This window comes from Epinephelus lanceolatus, chromosome 9, assembly GCF_041903045.1.
Source record: "Epinephelus lanceolatus isolate andai-2023 chromosome 9, ASM4190304v1, whole genome shotgun sequence".
NCBI lineage: Eukaryota > Metazoa > Chordata > Actinopteri > Perciformes > Serranidae > Epinephelus > Epinephelus lanceolatus.
The window spans coordinates 46206224-46223917 of record NC_135742.1 but is presented as its reverse complement, the minus strand read 5'-3'; the positions used below and the strand labels follow the sequence as shown (position 1 = coordinate 46223917).

The window sequence follows — 17694 nt, the reverse complement described above, 5'->3', positions numbered from 1 at the left end:
ATCTTAATACGATAGAGAGCAAACATCACATTTTAGTGTGGCCTTGCCAAGGCCCACCTGTGCAGTAATGATGCTGTTTAATGCATCTTGATATGACACACCTGTCAGGTGGATGGATTATCTTGGAAAAGGAGAAGATGGAGTAACAAGCATATATTTTTTGTGTTGCGTTGATGGAGTTTCCAAAAAAAAAAAAAAAACAAATGAAGAAAATATATCAGCTCAGCCAAATAATGTATCCCAATAATAAGACTTTCTTACACTGAGAAGATCTTACATTATGTTGAACTGTGGTTCAAACTTGGGCGTGAACCTGGCTCAGAGAGACCAAAGACTGAACATAGAAAGAAATCAGACAAAGGGAAACACCCAAGTTTAAATCAGCAAGTGTGCTGGTTTATTAAGCAGAGTTAAAGTTTAAATGTCTTCCTTTCCAGTTGCTTAAAACAAGTGAAAACACAATTAAAAATGTAAGGGTTCAAAATGTCCAAGTTGGATTTGTCTAACTCTAGTTTGTCTAAGTCTAGTTCAAACTGTTCTTGAAGTCCATTCAACTGGGTAATCATGTCATAACTTATCTACTAATTAAATGTGTCCTGTTTTGTTTACCACATCACATGCAATGCTGTGCTTGCCCTCCTCAGCTTATGCTTGGTTAAAAACTAGGTTTTGTTTTTTTTACTGTTGGTTCCCATTTTGATGGATGGAGATGGCAGCAAAATCAACTTTTTGGGCATTCAAAACAGATTCATGAAAGGCCAATGCAGGGAAAAACAACCTGTTGACATGCATAAAGTCACTGTAAATCGCAGGTACAGTTTTGTTGGCCTTTTTTCACTGGTAGCCCAGTCCATGTCGACTCAAGTGGCAAAAGAGAGGGATGGTGATAGACAGACAAATAAACTGTAAACAAAGAAGAAAGAAAAATATAGTTTAACTATTATGAAACAATGGTTTTCAAAGACATAAAACATAAAAAAATGGATAAAACTATCGAACAAAGAATATACTGCAGGCTACTTTGCGCTTGCTTTAAACTTAAGATCAGTGACACATACTAATGCTAGCTATAGAACATAGGGTAAGATGGGGGAAGAAGCCTTCTTCAGAACAAAGTCATACTGTAAAATGAAAAAAAATGGATGTGATTTTAGCACGTGCAGAATTATGATACATAATCCAACACACTGTTGTAAGAAATAAATTGGTAGAGTGGCCAATTTTGTTGTTATAGCACAAAAATGAAAATCTGATAAAGGGTCATCTTACCCAACTATTGACCTGCCCAGGGCAAAGAACCCCCGAGCTCAAAATGAGCTATCTAACTAAATGAAACAGACTAAAATCCCATCCCTTACTCATTAATGGATAATCCAGACACCTTGTAGCCTTTCATTCAGGCTAATTGATTTTAATTTAAAAAAAAAAAATATATATATATATATATACAGTACAGGCCAAAAGTTTGGACACACCTTCTCATTCAATGCGTTTTCTTTATTTTCATGACTATTTACATTGTAGATTCTCACTGAAGGCATCAAAACTATGAATGAACACATGTGGAGTTATGTACTTAACAAAAAAAGGTGAAATAACTGAAAACATGTTTTATATTCTAGTTTCTTCAAAATAGCCACCCTTTGCTCTGATTACTGCTTTGCACACTCTTGGCATTCTCTCGATGAGCTTCAAGAGGTAGTCACCTGAAATGGTTTCCACTTCACAGGTGTGCCTTATCAGGGTTAATTAGTGGAATTTCTTGCTTTATCAATGGGGTTGGGACCATCAGTTGTGTTGTGCAGAAGTCAGGTTAATACACAGCCGACAGCCCTATTGGACAACTGTTAAAATTCATATTATGGCAAGAACCAATCAGCTAACTAAAGAAAAACGAGTGGCCATCATTACTTTAAGAAATGAAGGTCAGTCAGTCCGGAAAATTGCAAAAACTTTAAATGTGTCCCCAAGTGGAGTCGCAAAAAACCATCAAGCGCTACAACGAAACTGGCACACATGAGGACCGACCCAGGAAAGGAAGACCAAGAGTCACCTCTGCTTCTGAGGATAAGTTCATCCGAGTCACCAGCCTCAGAAATGGCAAGTTAACAGCAGCTCAGATCAGAGACCAGATGAATGCCACACAGAGTTCTAGCAGCAGACCCATCTCTAGAACAACTGTTAAGAGGAGACTGCGCCAATCAGGCCTTCATGGTCAAATAGCTGCTAGGAAACCACTGCTAAGGAGAGGCAACAAGCAGAAGAGATTTGTTTGGGCCAAGAAACACAAGGAATGGACATTAGACCAGTGGAAATCTGTGCTTTGGTCTGATGAGTCCAAATTTGAGATCTTTGGTTCCAACTGCCGTGTCTTTGTGAGACGCAGAAAAGGTGAACGGATGGATTCCACATGCCTGGTTCCCACTGTGAAGCATGGAGGAGGAGGTGTGATGGTGTGGGGGTGTTTTGCTGGTGACACTGTTGGGGATTTATTCAAAATTGAAGGCACACTGAACCAGCATGGCTACCACAGCATCCTGCAGCGACATGCCATCCCATCCGGTTTGCGTTTAGTTGGACGATCATTTATTTTTCAACAGGACAATGACCCCAAACACACCTCCAGGCTGTGTAAGGGCTATTTGACCAAGAAGGAGAGTGATGGAGTGCTGCGGCAGATGACCTGGCCTCCACAGTCACCGGACCTGAACCCAATCGAGATGGTTTGGGGTGAGCTGGACCGCAGAGTGAAGGCAAAGGGGCCAACAAGTGCTAAACACCTCTGGGAACTCCTTCAAGACTGTTGGAAAACCATTTCAGGTGACTACCTCTTGAAGCTCATCGAGAGAATGCCAAGAGTGTGCAAAGCAGTAATCACAGCAAAGGGTGGCTATTTTGAAGAAACTAGAATATAAAACATGTTTTTATATTGGGCAAGATACTGATCCCCAAATTGCTTCCAATGGCCGTTCCACTGGTGTGTGAGTGCGTGTGAATGGTTATTGTGTAGTAGGTGGCACCATGTATGGTAGGTCCGGCCACCAGTGTGTGACTGTGTGTGTGAATGGGTGAATGTGACTTGTAGTGTAAAAATTGCTTTTAGTGGTCAGAAGATTAAAAAAAGCGCCATGTAAGTGCAGTCCATTCTTCCAGTGACAAAAAATTTGATCAGTTTACCCTACAATGGTTCTGGTGGAATAAATCTCAAGAATTCAGCGATTCAGATGACATGCCACAATTCACTACAGCACAGCCATGGCGAGAATAGATGTAGTGCTGTAAATTAATTAGGAGAGGAATGAAGGGGTGGGGGAATCGTATCCCATGGAATATCTTTCCCCATCTTACTCTGAGCCACTGTGCAAACGTGACATCTTAGAGATGTCCTCATTGATATTTTCATATTAACAATAGGTCAAATGACTATGTGAAATATTAAAGGGGTTGCTCATACTGACGAACCAACAGACAGAATTATCACCTGAAACCCTGCAGTGTCCCGCAACTGTATAAAGTTTAGTACGTGTCAGCTGACTGTTTTGGTTTTACGCACAGCAAATTTATTGTTTGGTCCACACTCACAGCCCTGATCAACATCACTTCAACAAAAAAAACTTTGGTAAAGCCACAGCACACTCCCTGCCTAGCATGAAACAGCAAACTGACAGTTAGAGACTAGCTAATGCAGCTGAAGAGACAGATATTTGAGGTGGTAGAGACCAAAAATCGAACTAACAGAGAGTGAATATTGTACATCGATTAGACAGGCATAAACATGACTCTAAATGAACACTGGCTAACATGTTCTCAATGATGGCTCAAAGAATATAGTCACTAGCTAGTTGGCTTAAAATCAATAGTTCTAATACATAAAAGTGTGCAGCGATTTATAGCCATTGCTTTGCAGAGCTAATGGCTTCCCAAATGGCAGTCGGTGGTACTACCGACCCACAGATTGAATTATCCTTTGTGAGCCCGATAATGGGTAAATGTACTGTACCTGTATGATAAACATTGTGACAACACCTGCACCTGTGCTGAGATAGTTTCTGGCAAACCAGTTTCTCAGTTTCAAAAGACAACCCTGGAAGACAAAATTTGTATGGTTATCCTTTGTTTATACATGCACATGTACTGCTATGCACTGTCTTAAAGGAAATGGCCACTTTAGAATGAAAATACAGACAGTACTTACTGACCCTCATGCCAACAAGAATTCCAGTGTAGTTTTTTAATCAACAAAACTCGTTTGGGGTATCGGAGGATAGTCTCGCGCGAGTTGCCACGTAAACACAGCACGCCTGCAGGGCAGGCTAACTGACCATGATGAGAAATGATGCTATAAAAGTGGAGTAAATTACGTCTTTTGCATGCCACGGCTTCAGGGCACTTGGATTAAGACAAACTTGCCGTTCTGACGTTTCTGAAATGTATTTGCGGAATTTTATTACATTTTCAAAATGTGGGTTCCATGCACTTCAAGTGTAGCTGTTATTCCAGCTAGCTGTTACCCTCCGATTCCCCAAACAAGTTTTTTGGATTAAAAAACTACACTGGACTTATTGTCGACATGAGGGTCAGTAAGTACTGTCTGTATTTTCATTCTAAAGTGGCCATTTCCTTTAAAGAATAATACCAGATGAACAGGATGAAATAAGTTAAGGACAAGTAGTGGACGTTTATTGGGATGTCTTAAGCACTATTCGGATGGGATTAGTTTTACCTGGGCACGTGGGGTAATGTCACTTTACCACAGGACGTCAGTAATATTAATGGCCGATTCGCACGGGATAAGAAATATCAGTAAAACTACAAGTGGGAGGGGTAAATCCATTCATGCACCGCCGTCCCCTCCTGCCGTCATTTGCGTATGATAGAACTGTCAAAAGCACCATGAAATTGAGTTCGAATATTTTCGGATTAATTTAGTAGAGTTCGAATAATATTAGAATTTATTATTATTATTATTTTATTTTTTATTTTTATTTTTTTACAAAAAAACCCACAAAAAATAAGATGCTTATTGCTGGCGCAATATGAACGTGACACTCGGATGAAAACACCCGTTCTGACCTCACTATAGTGCCAGGTATGACCAACTTCTGCCTCGCTATCTGAGCAATGTTTGGATACTTCAGTGCGTAGTTTTCCACCACAAGAGTGGATCCTGGTCGGCTCGTAGTGGTGTCTCATTCTGGTAACGTTTCATCTCCTCTTCAAAAAGGGTAGGCAGGGAGGCAGCAGGTGCAACACTCTCCCTGTATGTCTCCCCGAACAGGTCACACATCGCAGACAGTGCAGTGGGTGGTGCTGGCGCAGCGGGCTCCTCCGTCGGCGCCTCTCCCTCCATCGCTGCGTCCCTCTCTGGCCTGGCTTGTGCGCGAGCCATCTCTGCCCAAATGGGATTCGCCATGATATACAACATTATTGATAGTATTAATTAATTATTAATGATATTCGAATTATCAAATTTAGGTTCAAACCCATATTTACTGCTGGTCTATTCGCACGGGATTCGTATTACCTGAGATCATTTTCCGGGACCCTTTTACAGAAGGTAAAAGTCGCGGTAATCTTTACTGACATCGTGCGGTAATGATTACTGACATGGCACATTCGGACGGGACTAAAATCTCTGGTAATTATTACTTTACCCCATGTCCCTATGTAAAACTAATCCCGTCCGAATAGGGCTTACGTTGCAGAGCAGAAAGCATGTTTTGATTGTAGAATATTGAGGCATTTTATCATGTAATATGCAATTGTGTGTACTTTAATTATCTCCAGTAATGAACTTAAGAACAAATGCAAACTGTTTCTGAAAAACAAAACCAGAATCTGGCTGTGAGTCTGAACATATGAGGGACCACAGAGTATTGTGTGTCTATTTGGAGATCCTTTTGAGAAGCAAAGTGAGAGTAACCTCTTGCCAGTCGGTGTGAGGGAGGCTGTTACAGGGGTCCTTGCTACAACAGGAGATTGGCACATTACCCTTCCAGTCTGCCACGCCATGAACTCCACAGCACCTAAACTGTACAAAAAAAAACTACTTCACTGAAATGAACATGTATGTCAGTTGAGCACGGTAAAGGAAATGACTAAAGGTTCTTGCACACTGAGGCCATTTTTTTTGTCTTGTCTGAAATTGTTGCACATCAAAAAATAAACATGACCCCATGTTGTGTCAATCACAAAACTTCTCCGGAACTTTTGTCTGTCAGAGTTTTAAGAACAGGTTATATTTTCTGTGTGTTTTCGTATTTAGAATTGTTTGACCAAGAAGCAGTTAAGAAAATGTGGCAGTGGGACACCTCCACAACAGTAGAGAAGAACAGATCGCACAATAGCCTTTCAATCAATCACTTCAATCAATTTTAGGTCCAATATCACAAATAACAATTTAGTGTGCAAAGGCCTTAACACTTCAATCTACATAAGGGTGTGTAAAATATCTGCCGTAAAACACATTCATACGACAGTGCACTCAGTAGAGTGCAGAATTCCACCAGGTGGTCAAGCAGCTGCCCAGGCTGATTGCGACCACTGTAGACCATTCTTGCAATTCCAGCAGACGTGCCACAACGCGTTTCAGAACTGTCCCAGAAGCTACTAAAAATGTGCCACTCCTCTAGTTTTGATAGAGCAGTTCGAGTTTTCCTTCAAGGCACTGTATGTGAAATATACAATAGATACAGTATGATTATGGGGATGAATGTATTTTTAATAACTAAAACACAGACAAAAATCTTTGATCCATGTCAGTCATAACTGGACTTTTATTTACTTCGTCTGTAGGCTACAGTGCAACAAGGCAGGAAAAAAAACACCAAATCAACACATCTAAAATAGACAAAAAACAGACTACAACTACAAACCTGCTTACTTACTTATGGTAGAAGCACAAATACCAAGAAAAATTTTAAAATCAACAAAATCTGCAAGTCTATAAAGTCAGGCCTCCAAAAGACTGCTACTGAAACCCTCCCAGTGTGCTATGGCGTTGTGTGGAGAACAGAAGAAAACTGGATCACAGCTATGGCAGCCAGAATGCAGTGCAGGTGTGCCTGGTGGAATGCCTAACTTTAGTGGGTATGGAATTAATCTGCAAGCTCCAGTTCAAAATGAGACCAAACTTCTATGGATGTTGGTTTTGGAGCCACAACAAAGACCAAAATATGGCCTGCACCAGAAAATAAGATTTGTTGTTTTAGCTGAGCCAGTTTCTGGAAACCTGGCTGTGGGCAAGTTTGAAGGGAGTGAGGAGTCTGCAGTCAGTGATAGTATCCACCTTATTTTTCACGGAAACACGGAGGCAAAACAGAATGCAGCCAGCTTCCGTTTTTTTATGCGACACTTCCGGTCCAGCACTCTTACCATTGTGTAAATGGGAATCGCCTTGTTGTTTACCTTGCTGAGTTTAGCTCTATATATGTATATATCACATTTTTCACGTCACTATATCACCGTTTAGACTAATCTGATGTTTGTAAAGTCTACAAACACAATGACTGAACAAACATTGGTATTTTCTGTGTGTGTAATTAATAACATGGTTATCGTAGATTAGCTGGGCTAACCGTTAGCTGTTAGCCGTGTCTGTAATAACTCACTAAACTCACAAAGTGGCCCGTGAAAAAAATATTTTCTCCAGCGGATGTCTTAGTTACAACATGATTGAGCTAATTGGAGTAGTTTCATGTCATATCCGACAACGGGAGGCTTTTAACGGATGACGATCCTGATGTTAGCTTTGCTGCTAGTGTTAACGTTAGCTGTCCCTGTCAGCTGCAGCCACTGATGCTTTCTAGACATCATGATTTCCCAAAACTGAATAAATACCACACACAGCAACACAAAACTGCTTTGCTAGCTCAATCATGTTGTAACGGCTGGATGGTTGATGCGTACATGCTGATTCAGGTGCTATCAGAGCCGATCCGCGCATCACTATGGCTTAATGACCAACTCAGTCAATTAAAATAACCCGTCCTGTGTTAGGAGTGTATGGCGCTGACAGACAGAAAGAATGAAAGAAAAGGGAAAAAAAAGACAGAAAAGCAGCGTACACCTCACATATTTATTTCTCACAGTTGCACACATGTTTGGCTGGCATGCAGAAGCACCGTCTGTGTGTCGAGGGTGTGAGCCGCAGCTTCAGCTGCTCAGATACAGAGGCTTAGCCCGGGGTGTTTTTTCGCTGATTCGGTTCTGCAGGTTGTCTGCTGGTACACTGGAGACGGGGATCAAGCAGTTTGTCTCACTCGGGATAGATTGTGCTTTTTTGGTTCATAGTTTATGACGTGCGATTTATTCGCGTTTAGAGGGAATAAATTTCCGTTATAACGGAAACGTGGGCACAGTTATCTATACAAAATAAACAGACTAACTAACTAACTAACTGATTGACTAACATAAACAACTGAAAATTGAAAAAAAATTAGCTTGCACCGTTAGCTCCGGTAAGGGAAAGCATGAGGGAAAGCGGCTGACGGGAAGTCACGCACAAAAAACGGAAGTTGATCACTATTTACTTCCGTGTTTGAAAATAAGGTGGATAAAACAGTCAATACTTTGAGGTCCCTGAGAACACAGTTATAACTGTGCACACACAACATTAGGCTAATTGGTTCAGTAGTATTCAAGATTAGCTTTGGACAGACAGATACACACACTCACACATGCACAGACACACAAGGACACACATGACCAGACATATGATCCCCTCCAGTCTTTTGCCTTGCAGAAATAATAAAGAATAGGGGACTCTTCTGAATATAAATAGCAATAGAGTTCACTCCAGATTGATAAACAGAGCAGCAAATCATTTACCAGGTGCTGGACAGCATCAAAGTCCTCTTTAATGGTCTTGTTGCTTTCTGGACTAGACTGTCTGTAGATCTCCAAGCTTCGCATCAGGTCATTCTCAAAGTATGTGTCAATCTGCACAACAGACAGGCAAGCTACATTATATGCAGTACTACTGTACATTAAAGACAATGGCCTCAAGTTTCATGGCAGTATGTGCTGATGGACAGACCAGCCACGGTTTGTGCAAGGCTGGTGGTGACAAGACTGAATGACAAAGTGTGTTAGGTGGGTTCTCTCTCTACCAGCTATAAGCTACTAATGTCATGAACTTCATAGTTTGACAGAAGTTCACTCAGTAAATCTTACTTTGAAAAACTCTGTCAACCAAGCTGTTTAAAGGAAAACTGTTTCAAAGGGGTACCATATCAATCAATTTAACACCTCAAAATAACATTCTATAAATGTATTGTTATATAGGCTGTACAAACACTCTCCCACCTCTCTGCTGTAGACTAGGAACACGCAGGCCATGGCCAGCTCCACCAGCATCAGGATGAACAGCAGAATGAAAAACTGCAATCAATGCATATCACTTTCAAACATGAGTGAATTTGTATGATTAGTGCTTTCATGTGCCACATATGTATATCTAGGCTAATGTTTTTAGAAGAATCATGGCAACATCACATTCAGTTTAGTGCAGTAACATACAGCTGTCACATTTACTATTTAATACCATAAATCACATTATAATGATTTCATGTTTCATACTCACACTGATGAGCATGCAGCGATTCTCCTTCATGCCTCCTAACACTCCCAAATAGCACACACAGGTAACAATGGTACCGGTGACCACCAGAGTATTGGCGGGGTAGATGGGCCAGAAGGTGGTGACGAGGGAGGCAAACTTGGAGTGAATCATCTGGAACTCTCCGAACGCTACCACAAATGCCCCACACAGCTCCAAAACAGACAGGAGACACACAAGACACCTGATGTTATTATTCTGGGTACGTGATTTTAGGTTTGACTACACTCTGAAAGCCAGCATAATAACAATGACACTTTCAAACCTCATCAAGGTCATTGATGATATTTCCCCAAGACAACCTATTTTGGCCATTATATAATAAAAGGGTATATGATCGATCAATCAATCAATCAATCAATCAATCACATGAAATCATATAAAATACAATTCCAGTGAAATGTCATCCTGTCAGTTTCCTCAGTTTGTGCATTAAAAAAAAAAACAACTGTGATAATGAAAATAAGATAATGCTGTCTTCCACCATTTTCACACTGGACACAGGAGCACCCTGATATCAATCAATCAATTTTATTTATAAAGCCCAATATCACAAATCACAATTTGCCTCAGAGGGCTTTACAGCATATGACATCCCTCTGTCCTTAGCACCCTCGCAGCGGATAAGGAAAAACTCCCCCCCAAAAAACCTTTAACGGGGGAAAAAAAATGGTAGAAACCCACGCAAGAGCAACTGAGGAGGGATCCCTCTTCCAGGATGGACAGACGTGCAATAACTGTCAACAGATCAACATGATAATTTAACAGTAATCCGTATGACACAAAAAGACAGAAAGAGAGACAGAGACAGAGAGAGATGCAGGACAGACGGTAATGATAATAGCTCACAACAACATTAATTAAAGTAATTATATTATAATAATAATTATGGCTATTGTGGTACATAATGTTAAAAGTATATATTAATATCTGATAGTATACATATGTGACAATAATCATATGTATATAATAACAGTAGAAGTATAACTAATGATAACAGCAGCAGGAGGCATCTGGCAGGACCACAGTAGCAGCACAACCTCACACATCACACTATCCAGGCACTGCTGCGATATAAGTTAACCTGCGAGACAGTGGAGCACAAAGGCTCTGGAGAAGAAGCTGAGTTAGTGACATGCAGTACAACTAAGTATGCGAGATGCAGTAACAGGACATGAATGTTAGCAAAGGAGAGAAAGAGAGAGAAATGTGTGATGGAAAATTCTGGTATTTAAACACCTTTAATCTATAATGTGTTGTATAAGGTTACTTGTTTTGATGAAACTGAACTTCTAACCTAATGATGTGTGGTGCTCATTTAACCCCTACTGTGACAGCAGTGAGACACCAAGGTCACGAGCCAGGGAGGCTCAGACACCAAGATTATGAGCCAGGGAGCACAACAAGTGTCCTTGTTAGTCTCAAGAGATGTTGTGTTTTAGGAATGTCAAGGCGCCACATATTGTGACTGTTGATGTGCATGTGTTATGGGAACTATAAAGACAGCAGGGCGAGAAGACTTGCTAGGCACTCTTACTGACTGACTGTTCATGCGGTTGTATGTGTGAGTGTCTCCATTCATGAATGCTAATTAAAACTCAAGAAAGACAGCCGACGTGTGAAGACTTTTTCTTTAAACTGTTCATTAAATAGTAATTTTGCCACCACAAAATTGGTGACCACGAAGGGACCTCATCTGTGAGCGGATTCTGGAATTCTGGACTGAAGGTGTGAAGACTGTGCACACCTGACGGCATTCAGGTGAGGAGAGTGAATGAAATTAAGGAAAGTTCTACTTTTTTTCCAAAACACTGAGGGACAGTTTGTGTGTGAGTGGAAGATAGATCTCCCTCCCTCTGTTTTGCTGCAGCTCTCAGACACACACACACACACACACACACACACACACACACACAAACACACACACGCTGACGTCACATGCCTGCACTGCTCGGCACACATGGTTCCTATGTCACATACTGACCGTGGTTATGAGGACATCTGGTGTAGTACAGGACAGGAAAATGACAGGTTACAGCTAGATTGGTTGTATTGGAATGACGTTAATTGTGCTGTCTCGGTGAAACTTCCTGATTGATTGCATGAGTTGATTTTGTCACAAAACTCTGATCCACACATCTCACTGGTAAATCCCAACCGCGCAGACCTGGGTCTGTGGGTGCGGGAGCTGAACGCTACTCCATGCTGGAAGTCTACAACTGATCCTCATATTGATTTTAATGAGGAAATGAGGGTGTACAGAAAGAAACGAAATTGTGCCATTGAGACTTCCCGTTCAGCCGTGTTTGCAGACAAGACTGGGTTTTGATACTGACATGTGCATGGTTAAATCTGTTGCATACATCCCAGAGCTACAGCAGGTTCCCACTTATCTCTGGGCTAAAAGTAAACATGATGTGCCCTGTGAGGCAAACTGTGATTTGTGATATTGGGCTTTACAAATAAAATTGACCTATTGGTTGATGTTGGTCTGATAAAACAACTGCGAGCCTGTGATAATAACACCTAAATCAGACAACAGACCATGTCGTTATCAATATCCTCTCAGACATGAAGCAGTTGAAGGCATTAAACCTGTGTTTGATGATCTGTTGAAAGCGGGCATGATTGTTCCATGTGCAGACTCTCCTGTGAGAACACCCATATTTACTATGTGTAAAATACGACTTGATGGCGAATCTGCAGAGTGGAGATTTGTGCAAGACCTGCAAGCTGTAAATGCTGCTGTGCAGGCCAGGGAGCCTACGGTCCCAAATCCACATACAATTCTGTCCCAAGTTCCAGCTGATAGCAAACGGTTTTCAGTTGTTAAACTGTCAAATGTTTTTTTGACTGTTCCAGTACACCAAGAGTCAATTCTGGTTTGCATTTTGATTTGAAATTCTGCTTTGAGAGATAGTTTGGAAACTCTTTTACTGCCTAAAGGAAGTGTTTTGTTGCAGTATGTTGATGACCTGTTGATTGCGAGTGTGACCAGAGAAGATTGTGTTAAAGACACCATCGCCTTGCTGCCCTGATGGCCTGCCCTAGCTACCTTTTTCATTTCTTTGCTAAATTGACACATGGTTTGGATCACGTGTCAAAGGAGAGAATGATGAGATGAGATATGAGATATGAGATATGAGAGATGAGATGAGATATGGAGATACTGGTTTACAAGAGGGTTTTCCAGTTATGCCACAGAGTTTTGCAAAAGATGTGTGATCTGTGCTACTATACTTTATAGTATACCTTTTTATACTAATACTTTTGATCACTTGCAAATGGATTTCATTGAACTAACACCAAGCAAAGGGAAAAAGTTTGTTTTGGTGATTGTGTGCATGTTTTCAAAATGGGTTGAAGCTTTTCCCACAGCTAAACAGGATGCAGCAGCAGTGGCGAAGGCTTTGATGACTCTGATAATTTCCAGGTGGGAAATTCCAATTGGTGAGTTGGTGAGTACTGACACCATTGTGCATATCACCCAGCCTCTGGAGGGGTTTGTGAGAGAGAAAACGCAACTGTTAAAAACAAACTTGTGAAAGTGTGTGAGGAGACTAAGATGTGATGGACAAAAGCTCTTCCTATTGTGTTGATGCACATGAGGGCTAGAAGGAGGAGCAGAAATGGATTCAGTCCATTTGAGATCTTATTTGGCAGACCTCTCAATACCGGGATTGGGCCCGTTAAAAGGCAGATGCCAGACAGTGGTCACTGCGAGGATGAAATGTTACGATATTGTGCAATCTTGTCCTCTGTTTTGTCTGAAATCTACCAACAGGTGAAAGCTGCCCTGCCCAAACCAGCGGAAGGGAAGCTGCATGACCTCAATCTAGGCGACTACATTGTGGTGAGAGATCTGAGACGAAAGAACTGGAAAGCTCGCAGGTGGAACAGTCCGTTCCAGGTGAGAGAATGAATAATACACCTTCTGTCAAATTTAAAGATGATGGATGGTGACCTTTCACCTACTCATTTACCCCTCCCTTTTTGGAACCTTCTGTCAGCTAAGAGACCGTGTGTGTGTGTGTGTGTGTGTGTGTGTGTGTGTGTGTTGAGATTCGTCAATATTATGGTATTAGATCTCAGCCAAACACCAATCATTGTTGAGATCCGTCAATATGTGTTCTTAACCTTGAGCTACGGAGCACTTTTACCCGTATCATGTTTTTCTTTGAATCAATGAATCTAATCTTCTGAATCTCTTCTTAATCGTTTGGGTATTCACATCACTCCTTCCTCTTGGGGTGAACACCGAGGTGAATGGGTTTTTTTTTTCTTTATTGAAAGATAGATACAATAAAATAAAAAATAAATCACACTTAAATGTTTCTAGTAAAGAAAATAATGTAAGGGCTTTATTTTCTTTAACAAGACTGAGGGACTTGAGAGTTGTAGCTCATTCCTGCAATGAGTCTTAAAATATCCGCATTTGTGAATGAAGAACTTTCCCAATAACACACCAGGGTGAATGTTGTGGGAGCCAGGATGTAGGGAAGGGGGGGGAAGGAGACGCGCCAGACACAATATCACGGTACGGTGATGTAGTTAAAATAAATCCTCACCATCTTCTTGTTTCCCTTTCTCTTTCTCTCAAACACACACACAGCAATTAAATATTCAGTTTATTTAAACTCTTTTAGTTTGTGACATGAAAAAACACGTTAATTATATTAGTTACAGAGGGTGAAAAGATGAGTTCTAACTAAAAGTACAAAGTGTGAAAGTGCAAGCGATTCTCACCCAACATTCACCTCCACACATGCACGCACGCACACACGCGCGCACACACACACACACACACACACACACACACACACACACACACACACACACACAGACTATTCACTTTGCGTCAGTTTCTCCAAATCACCTTAGCATATGGGGTGACCATTATGGAGTGAGCTTTTAAGCACATAGGCCTACTACAATCAATAAAGCACAAGTTACCATTCGTACGGTTTTCTTTAAATACAGCTTTTTCCACCGTTCGTTAGTTACTCACAGCAAAGAGCGCATTTACAGGAACACTGAGACCTATCATGGACTTTGGTAAGAAAACTTTTACCATCTTTTTTAAAACCATTTTCTTGTCCTTTAAGTTTCACAGCGATCCGTTAATTTATTATTATTTTCTATTGACAGACATCATCAATCTAACGGACGAAGGTTATCTCATGAACCCAAAGTATAACAACCTGTCCGACTGTAAGTCTTGTTCTCGTTGATGTTGTTAACGCACATCTCATACACATTTACGCATCTAATACACAATATATTCCGTTGTTTTTGTTTGTTTTACAGTCACGGTAGATGATCTGGAAGAGTTGAGCGAAATCATTCGTCAAGCAGAGGCCAAAGAAACTAAGCACTCTGCTCCGGCGCCGATTCCCTCAACAGCCGACGTGGTTAAAAGAGCTGACCCGGTCCAACCATCGTCTCAGACTGCTCCGGAGCATACGAAGGACGCTACACGTCCTCCTGTACAAACGCTACATTCTTCTGCACCCGGGAGGAAGAGGTGGCGGACGCCCAGCAGCAGCAGCAGCAGCACCAGCACCAGCAGCAGCAGCAGCAGTGACAGTGACGGTCGACCGAGTGTTTCTCGCAACGGTCGTAAAACCGGTGAGTCAAAAAAATATTATTATTATTATTACTATTATTATAATTGTTATTTATCACCGTTTCTTGTATTTTGTACTTATTTGGCATGCCTAGTTTTTCAAGTTTAAATTTTGAAATCTTTAATCCGACTCTCTCCCCTTGACCAGAATAATTTCTCAATTATGGGATCAATAAAGGTGTATCTTATCTTATCTTCTCTCTCTCTCTCTTTTTCAGCAAAAAGACCCAGAAAATGTACGCATAGTTTCAAATGTACGACCTGTCAGAGGGAGAGACAAGAAATACATCTTCTCGTCAGTACTATGCTAAGGACCATGAGCGATATCCTCTTTGTGATGGGCCTTGGTGATTGAGCATAAGTTTTGTTTTTTATTTTTATTTTTGTTTTCTGTAACCATGGATGAAAGCAACCGCCGTCCCTCAATACGTGATGATGCATGAATTAAACCAGAATGTATTAAATGAAACTCAATCTTTAAGGAACAAGAAAGTGATATAGATATGGGATATATATCTAACCAACAAACGTATATTTCATATTTATTACTTGTTATTTAATTTAGCATACAATTTGAATAAAATAACGAATAATCCCCTCTCTCTCTCTATTTTTTTTTTTCTTCAGCAAAAAAGACCCAGAAAATGTACACGCGACCTGTCAGAGGGAGAAAGAAGAAAATACATCTTCTCGTCAGTACTATGCTAACGGCCATGAGCGAGATCCTCTTTGTGCTAGGCCTTGGTGTTTGAGTGTAAGTTTGGGTTGTTGTTGTTGTTGTTTGGTTTTTTAAAATTTTGTTTTCTATTTTCTGTAACCATGGATGAAAGCAACCGCTGTCCCTCAATACTTGATGTGATGATACAAGAATTAAACCAGAATGTGTTAAATGAAACTCGAGAACCCGCTCAGTCTTTATGCGAGGCACAACAAGATGTAGAAATCACCGACCCACTCACAGACATCAATATGGCTATCGCAGATCTTGATCATTCTCAAAGCATTTTAAACACCATAAATCAATGTCAAGACTTGTTAAATCAAATACCCTCGTCCTCTTCAAACAGCGTACCCACGCGGTACGACTCTTTAATCAGAGAACAAAGCCCCGTCATTTCTTTTATCCCTGACCCGTTCTCAGATATTGATGTTGCTATCGCCGAACTTAATCATACGCAAGCTGTTTTAAATACGATAAGCCAATGTCAAGATTTGTTAAATCAAATACCCGCCAATCCCTCGACCTCAAACGACACGCATTTGCAAACCGAGACCCGACTTGACAATAATCAAAGTGCCCAAAATCAAACGAGCGTCTTTAACGCCATAGACCACGCCGTAAATCGTTTAGAAAATGTCCAACTCGCAACGTCCGACCGTCAAAATCAACAGCGAGGGGGTAATGTAGAGGACGTTCGTTCGGAAAATTTAGAACATCAACACACATCGCAGCGAGAAAACTCGCTTCAAAATTCACCCTCGTCGAGGGTGGTGACGCAACCGAGATTTAACAACGTTGAATCCAGCCATCCGCTCAACAACGTTACAGAACTACATCGAGGTACGGCTGATTTTGGTGAATTTTACGTCAGGGTGTGTACAGAGATGGCGCAAGCATTGACGAACGTCATTTCACAAATCGAACGACAAGATGCGGTGCAGCTCGAGAGGCGATACTCTGCCTCAAGGCGCGTCCTGTGTCGTGAGCGGAGAGGAGTTTGATTTAACTCACTTACAGTCTTTCCTAGACCGAATTGCGCAATCTAACACGGCCGTTAAAACCGACGGTAATTTGGTATTCACCGTCCAACTCGTCAAAAACCCCCGAGGCGGCGGTCGAAGACTCTTGTCTAATACCTTAGACGGCGAGATTATTAAAAAAAAAGCGACGGTCTCTGCGGGTCGTAATCAACGGCCACGACAACCAACTTTGTTTTGCGATTAATTTGGCTCACCTGCTTTACCCCAATATCGTCGATAGCGAAGCGTTTGCACTCGGCAGAGACTTTCAAAGGCGGGCTTGAACGATCAGACCGCGGTAACGTTCGGCGATATAGCAAAATTTGAAAAAGTCTCAAACTGCAAAATTGTAGTGTTCTACAGAACCGACGACGGTCTAATGCTCTCTAAATTTGCGACCGATTCACCGAGAAGATAAAAGACGGTGTTTATGTCTCTGTTTGAAAAACACTACTACGGCATAACGAGCCTGAAATCCTTCCTAGGCTTGCCGTACATGTGCAAATATTGCTACGCGGGGTACACCTCCGTCGCGTGTCACTATTGCGAGGGTCATTGCTCCGTTTGCTCGGACCCCTCCTGTAGCGAGCAAGAGCTCCGACCCGTAGTTTGCGTTGATTGTAACAGAACGTGCCGTTCCGCGTCATGTTTAGCCAAACACAAAGAGCCCGTAAAGAGGCCCGTGGCTGAAAAATACGTCAATAATTGC

The 17694-nt window shown here is 41.4% G+C and overlaps 1 protein-coding gene and 1 long non-coding RNA gene across 7 annotated transcripts in view; one reads left to right on the top strand and one right to left on the bottom strand.

Moving 5' to 3' along the window:
- Positions 1-374: 374 nt before the first annotated feature.
- LOC117252429 (VIP36-like protein) overlaps positions 375-17694 on the bottom strand; it is a 174074-nt gene continuing 156754 nt past the window's right edge. For 5 of the 6 annotated variants that reach the window (XR_013492064.1, XM_033619299.2, XM_078171008.1 and 2 more), the window contains 6 exons: positions 9584-9772; positions 9307-9381; positions 8830-8940; positions 5924-6031; positions 4001-4084; positions 375-903 (listed from right to left, as the gene is read on the bottom strand). Coding sequence is in view for 5 of the 6 variants with exons in the window: in XM_033619299.2 (XP_033475190.2) it covers positions 835-903; positions 4001-4084; positions 5924-6031; positions 8830-8940; positions 9307-9381; positions 9584-9772 (636 nt within the window). In the remaining variant the exon portion in view is untranslated. The remainder of the gene's footprint in view (positions 904-4000; positions 4085-5923; positions 6032-8829; positions 8941-9306; positions 9382-9583; positions 9773-17694) is intronic. The other variant, XM_078171006.1, reaches the window with a different exon arrangement.
- LOC144464308 (uncharacterized) lies at positions 14258-17056 on the top strand. The gene is made up of 2 exons (XR_013492066.1): positions 14258-15247; positions 15464-17056. It is a non-coding gene; the product is annotated as an uncharacterized LOC144464308 (long non-coding RNA).